The sequence below is a fragment of the Filicampus tigris genome, chromosome 12 (assembly GCF_054856515.1).
Source record: "Filicampus tigris isolate MCC_2025a chromosome 12, RoL_Ftig_1.0, whole genome shotgun sequence".
Taxonomy (NCBI): domain Eukaryota; kingdom Metazoa; phylum Chordata; class Actinopteri; order Syngnathiformes; family Syngnathidae; genus Filicampus; species Filicampus tigris.
The window spans coordinates 22,547,945-22,555,034 of record NC_141228.1 but is presented as its reverse complement, the minus strand read 5'-3'; the positions used below and the strand labels follow the sequence as shown (position 1 = coordinate 22,555,034).

At 41.3% G+C, this 7,090-nt stretch overlaps 1 protein-coding gene across 5 annotated transcripts in view; it reads left to right on the top strand.

Moving 5' to 3' along the window:
* Window positions 1-3,070: 3,070 nt before the first annotated feature.
* atp11b (ATPase phospholipid transporting 11B) overlaps window positions 3,071-7,090 on the top strand; it is a 29,994-nt gene continuing 25,974 nt past the window's right edge. For 2 of the 5 annotated variants that reach the window (XM_086046940.1, XM_086046939.1), the window contains exon 1: window positions 3,071-3,455. In XM_086046940.1, coding sequence (XP_085903066.1) covers window positions 3,429-3,455 — 27 coding nt within the window. In that variant the 5' untranslated portion in view covers window positions 3,071-3,428. The remainder of the gene's footprint in view (window positions 3,456-7,090) is intronic. The other 3 variants (XM_086046938.1, XM_086046937.1, XR_015088938.1) reach the window with 2 other exon arrangements.

The window sequence follows — 7,090 nt, the reverse complement described above, 5'->3', positions numbered from 1 at the left end:
GCACCGAGGTCAGGGTGTTGGCTGGTAAAAATAGAGGCCGGCCACCATGTTACACGTACACACATGAACATTAACAGAAGGGCCACGGCTGTGATGCACTCAAAAGACAAATACCGAATTTCATACTCGATTAACAATGCACAGCACTGCAACAGCATTTTTCTCGTACCAGTTGTAATTCCACAAATTGACCTCAAGAGGGAGACTAACACCAGCCGTCACGTTTCTATCGCAGCCCACATCTGGAGACATACAGTAGCTAGTGCCAAAACCAAAAGGAGAGCATTTGAAGATCGTTTAGAGGCAAAGCCCAAAGAGGAGGGGGGTGCCCCCCCCCCCCAGCCCAAAGAGGTCCCCCACCCCGACTGAGGCTAATGAACAATTGGCATTTGCCCCACCATCCAGTCTCAAAGCCACTCCATTCATTATGTAAATTGCCGTGAGCACGATTTCAGCTGTGTTCCTCAGAGCCCAGTTCCCCACAGAGAGATAGATGTAAATTCTAATGCAGGCAGACATTAATATACACACACATACAAAATGGAATCCCAAGCCGGTGCAAGCGCCCATTACGGGCAGACAGGAAGTCTACATGGAGAGATGGAGAACTTGCCTTAAGCCTATTAATACTAATAAGGAGAGCTGGCGGAAATGATTGAAAGCCACTTAGTGCTGGGCTATTTACAAAGAGGATCAGCCACGGTTAAACAGGCCTGAGGGATTAACGCTGTCCAATACTGTACACACTGACCAAGAGGAAGGAAAACGCAGACATCCGTCATACATCCAATTTCTATACCGCTCGTCATCACTCAGTTGTGGGTGACACCCTCCAGACGGCCCACATTCCAAAGCCGAACCTCGCAAGCGCAACCACCAAACATGCACAATGTTCTCATCAATGCGATCACTCGAGTTTCAATGCAGGTATTGGCAAAATAAAAAAAATAAAAAATTGGAAATAGTCCGCTAATGGGTGACTAAAAACAAGTCTGAATGTATTTGACTGTTTCAGTTTATTGGGGTAAAAAAAAACAAAAAAAAACGCAATGGGTGTCTCAGACCAACATTTTTAGAAGGAAGTAGGTACTGCAGGTCGTTCCGGTCGATCGGAATTAAAGAAAAATGAAATCTAAACTAAGCGGGAAAAAAAAAAGATGAATAAGGCAATGCCTGTTGGTCTGTGGTAAGAAATAAATACAATTTAAGTACAATTAGTGCATTACGGTATAATATTGACATGTGGATGAATTATCAGTCTGTACTCGAGTCAAAATCTGTTCATATGCATCGTATGTATGCCTGAGATTGCACATTGAAGTCATCAGTGAAAGCGTGCAAGTTGAGATCAATGGTCGGAGGTGTTGCCTATTGAGCCATCCAGCCGCCAACTACATTTTAGAGGACTACATTTTAGACCTTCAACTTTAGCAGACGAAACTGGAAAATGGCCACCAGCATTCAACTCTTCCAAATCAAATCTTGAACCCAATCTGCTGTCTTAAAATTAGTAATTTAGCTACGCAACGAGTGGGTTCGGAAAACAACCCAGCATTTTGTGTGCGTGTGTGTAGCAATTTTCTGTCATTTTTACAATTGTGTTTTATTTTATTTCAACACAATGTCGTGAATAATTGTGTTTGGTGGCAGCACTTAACAAGCACTTGTCAAATGACAGTATCGTTTTCGAAGACAACTCTGGGAAAGCAGCCAGGCGTTATTTGGTACCTTGCCATGCATTTCTTTGACAGACATCATGAGGGCACCGCAAGTCGGTGCCATGCACATGCTTTAAAGCACGCGACATTTCAACCTGACCCCAGTACGTGAGCAGCTTTTTCCTGAATCATTACAACAGCCTATATTTAAAGTCAAATTATTCTTTGCATGCCAAACACATGCAAGCTTTTACCCACTATCAAATTGTAAGTAAGATTCTTGACCCCGTTTGAGAGTGCAAACACGTGTCCATATGTCCATTTTATCCCGCTGTCGCAGCGGTTGATGGAGTTACGTAAATCAGTGTAAGGGAGATTATCAACAGCGGTCACGTGGGAATAACGGCTGATTTTAGGGCTCACATACAAACAGAGACAGATAGAGGATTAAACGCAGGATTTGCAGAGTCAATCTGTCCGGTAAAGATGGCGCTTCTGCATCTACTCGCCATAAAGTGGAGTGGGGAAATAAACACAAAAAGGAAAAGATTCTTGCAGCTGGTGAATGTAGTTGGAACTTGGTTGAGCTACAGAGCTAATGTTTGCAAATGTGTGAATTGGACACGTTTTGCATCTTCATTTAGGAGGCAGAACGAATGTGTATTTTTTATTATTATTCTGAGAATCAAATCCCACAATGACCGATTGTTTGAAATCGAACTGGAGTGTTATAAGTTACATGTTTCATCCTCTACAAAACTTAAGGCAGGGGGTTTTTAAGGGGGATGAAATAGCGAAAGCAGCAACAGGGCGACGCATGAAAAGGGATAATTAAAGCGGTAGTCAATGAAACATTTTTTTTCAAGAATATGTTCTATGCAGGCCCACTAGTTGAAACAAGGCATTCTGATAAATATCGCATTTGTGGAATAAGAGTTTATCCACCCGATTTTAGCTAGCTCCGGGGGCGGCCATTTTGGGACTTGTGTCAGCTGAAAGTGACATCACAGTTGCTCAGTGCTCAGGTAATGACCAATCACGGCTCACCTATTTTCTGAAGCTGAGCCGTGATTGGCCATTCTGACACTGATATTTGACCGTCAATTGTTGTACTGCGTGTATAAGGATTGTACTGAATGATTGATGACAGAATTAAACAATGTACTACTACTTGTAAAAGTACTTTTTAACACCTCTGCTTTTTTTTTTTTTTTTTTTTTCCATTCTAATAATGAACGTAAAGGTGAGCCCAATCCGACAGAGAGCTGCGTCCCCTAGTACCGTTCCGAACACGTTGCGGAACGTCAGCCAATGTTTGATGCAACGGCTGTGGGCCTTCTGAGCGTTTCTGTCCATCAACAGGGGGCGCTGTAAGGCTACCCGGAGCGCGTCGACTGCGCTGCTCCAACAGTCTCAGCCTGCAGGAGCTGCAAGAGGAAACAGCAGCCGCACACCGCACAAGAGCACAAGAGAAGAGATGTAGCGTTGCTTGCTGGGACTTGGCGAGCTTAGTCGTGTTGCACTTTTACGGCTCAGCGTTTGTCCAAATATCAGCGCAAAAATGGGAAGAGCCGGTTGGATCTTTTGCACTACGACGCAATATGAAGGTGTCGCGTAATGCGATCGCGAGGAGGAGTTGCCTTTTGGGGGGGAAACGTTGATGTTGTGGGACGCTTTTCACGGGAGTAGCTAGTTGCTAGTGCAGGCTAGCGGCTGCTGTGGCTACTTGGGACGTCTTTTTTTTATTATTTATTTATTTTTTTTGCAAGGATGCTACGATGGATACGACAGCAGCTGGTAAGATTTCTTCAATATTGTCAAGAGTGTTCATCGCAAAATGCATTTGAGATTTGTCCCTTGAATGACGGCAGCCCACAAAAATGCGGACTAACTTTAGTTGGGCAATTTGCTAGCTAGCCTTGCCAGACAGCTCTTGTCGGTGTGTTGATGTGTCAATAAAAATAAATCAATCATTTGTCAGCTCATAACCCAGCAATCCAGAGAGCTAGCGAACGTCAAGTTGTTGAAAATGAGAAGAAGACAATGTCGATTGTGTTGACGTTTGTTAGCATTGAGTTGCCTTCCAGCTGGCACAAGTTGGGACGCACTGGCAGACTGGCTGGCTAGTAGTACATTTGTTCAACTTTTGCAAAGTCAAGTTTGAAGTAGGTTTGGTCTAAACGAGTATTGGCCTTTGCCTTGCCTCCGTTGCTTGTGCCGAAATGAATTAGAAACCAACAGTTAGTTTTGATGACGCGGCGACCCGGCCGGCCAGATCATAATCCGCATTCTTGTTTAATAATTATGGTGTAGTTTTTAGTTTGTCTCTTGTCTGTTCAGTGCTACGACTTGAGCTTTGATTGGTCAGGTTCACGCATCTTTTCTGTACTCGCCAGTATTCATGTTTTTTACGAAGCATTTGTGTGTGACGTTGCTTTGTCGTGCAAAGCGACAGACTTTCGATAGCTCACATAAGTTTTGTTCGAATCTGTGTCCATTTTTAATCGTTTATAATGCGCAGGGCTGGAGAAGACCTTTTTGCGCCAGCTTTTTTTCTTTCGGTGCACCAGCACAAAAGTTAGGTCCACCCAAATTTTCCACTGCATGACATTCATCACTGCAGTTTTATAGGTTCACTACTTTTCATTTTATTTATTTGTTTACAAATTGCTACCTGTCTTTGCAAGCAGGATTGACTGGTAAATGATTAACTAAAATGTGCTCATCCTAAAGTTATTTTATATGAATCACAATTCCACAAGACTTCTAACTTATTGATACTTCAAGTGAGGACTTTTGAACATATCGGGCTTTAACATTCAAGAAGTTGTCAAACGTGATTCTTTTATCATCTGCTGCTATTTCTACTCTATATCTGATGGGCTAGGTCACACACCTAGATGATAATATCGTTAATGTTTTTTTTTTTTTTTTTTTATGCTCCCGATACTATGAAACTGAATCTGAAATGGAGTATATCCATTTTTGACGCACAAATAATGAAGAATATTGACCATTGGCATGGAATTGTAGAAGAATAAATAAATCGAAAACTTCAAAATATAACAGACTTCGGCTCTGTTCACCAAAATTGCGCTTCCTCTCCCATACCTCATTTTTTGTAGGTGTACCGTTGAGAAATTAGGATGCATTTTGAATTAAACTTCTTAAACATGTGATGCCAGTCCAAAAGCGATCCAGTCCGACCATGGCATGACATGGCGTATTTGTCATATTATATATTTGTCACTTTGCACTGTGTTTTAAATGTAACTGAAAAGAGAAATTGTTTCAGATGGACTTATATTGAAAAGTCATTGTCAAAATAGAGCTTGAGCTGCCAGTCATGTGAGAATTGCACGCCTCAACCGATGGGTGGATGAATGAATGAATGAATGCATCCATTGGAATTGGTCCAGTTGTGCCTCAGGAGTTTATTAGCAATTCTATGATTTAAAACGAAAGAGGTAATTATACGTAAAGCTAAGCTGTGCATTATTCACCTCATACCAGTCAGGTTGTGAAAGCACATATTTGCTTATTTCGGGCCGCTCGAGACTTGATATCCATGAAATGGTAACTGCTACTTTTCTTATTGTCTTACTCTAAATTCATTAACTGTTGGTCTGCCTCAAAGGTTTGTCTGAAGCCTTGATTGACCTTGTCGCAACCTCAAATATTACTTGTGTGATAGTTTGCGGTGACAGGAATCCTCATTAAGAGCAAGGATAGAGGTGCTTAATTTGGATGGGGCCTCATGGAAAAAAATGGTGTGTGAGCTCTTATAGTCTTGGCGTCTTCCTTCCGCAACCTCTGCTAATTGTAAAGTGAACATCTCAAAAGACTCCCGAAACAGGAACAGGAAATCTGATTCTTTGGTAAATAGCTGTTAGGAAAGCATGACATTAAGTTATTTCATTTTCGCCTCATTATATGGATGATCATATGTTGAGAACGACAATACTTCTGTAGTAGAACATTTAAAAGATAGACAAAGTTGCAGACAATATTCATATTTACAGATGGTGACTTACTAAACTATATGCTGCACATTATGTTCCAGCGAGCAAAAACCTGCCCTGTACTTCCTCCGTGTCGTTGTGAACTTCCCTGAATGCTTGACACAGCAGATGGAGCAAAGTAATGCAACCACTCCTCGTATGCCTTCTTCTACCTTGAGCAAGCGTTTCAGTGTAGCGGCATTAGCGGCATATTATATGTGTCTTTGATGCCGGACTTAAGTACTAGTAGCTCTGTTCGGCAGTGACTCAGCAGTCATTTCACCAGATGTGGTTTTCGGTTTACACTTGTCACTTCCTGGCACCCGATGTTTGAAATGATGCTTCAATTGCAGTTTCCTATTTCTGTCAAATCTGGTACATGGCAACTCTTCAATATCGGTACTGCGCATTAGTTTGTGTTCAGGGATGGAATGTTTTGCTTGGAAAGATTTCATACTTTCCAAACTCTTTTGACCTTCCAGCAAAATACACAAAGTTGCCAACGCAACATCCATGGCAAAGAAAAGCAGAGTTATTAAGCAACATGTAAGCAACTTTGCGCCTTTACTGCATTATTTCAGGCTGTAAGAAAACATTACTTCTGTGTAGTTTTTTTTATTTGCAAGTTATGAACCTTTTTTCCCAGTCCAAAAAATGTAACTGAATCTGTGTAAAATGTTCTGAGCTTTATGTCGCGTTCAAGCCGTTCTTACGGAAGGATTTAACATGATGTGTGGTGAAAATCAAATCAATGATTGTTTAAGGTGATGAAACCCAAAATATTGAATATTGTTAATGTAGAACCTGGCAGAGCAGCTACCAAAAAGTGGATTTATGGTCACCAGTTGTATGTAAATTGTAAAATTTTTAATGATTAGCATTTTTTTTTCTCGTGTGGCTGGTGCCCAAATTTGGGCACTGCTGCTTGCAGTAAACAGGGAGTTCACGATTAAAAAAAATAAATAAAATAAAACACTCGTCATATTTGTGAAAAGTGTCAGTGCGACCTGACAATGACCTTAAACATGAATTCAAGCAAATAGAATGAAGTACATGATTAAAATGAAAATGGTCCCTTTCAGGCTCCAACTTGCGCCTCATTTGATTTTAAAAAACAAAACATGTTTTTGCAAGTCTGGAGTGTCTCGCTTTGTTAATGATATTGTCCTGTCACCTTGTTGTTGTTGTTTTTTTCCTTCTTCAAATTCTCCCCAAAAACTTCTGATGTTGCAGACATGACCTTCCTCGTCATGACGTCAGCGCATTCACCCTGACACTAGCTCCTAGCATCTTTTTCGTCCAGACTATAATGCTTGCTGTCTGTTCTCTTGCTAAAGTTGAGTTTCGGCTACTTGTCAGTGAGCGAAAGAAGCATTAAATGCTAAGCTTGTGAAACATAAGTACTTTCCGAATGAACATTAATAAGGAATC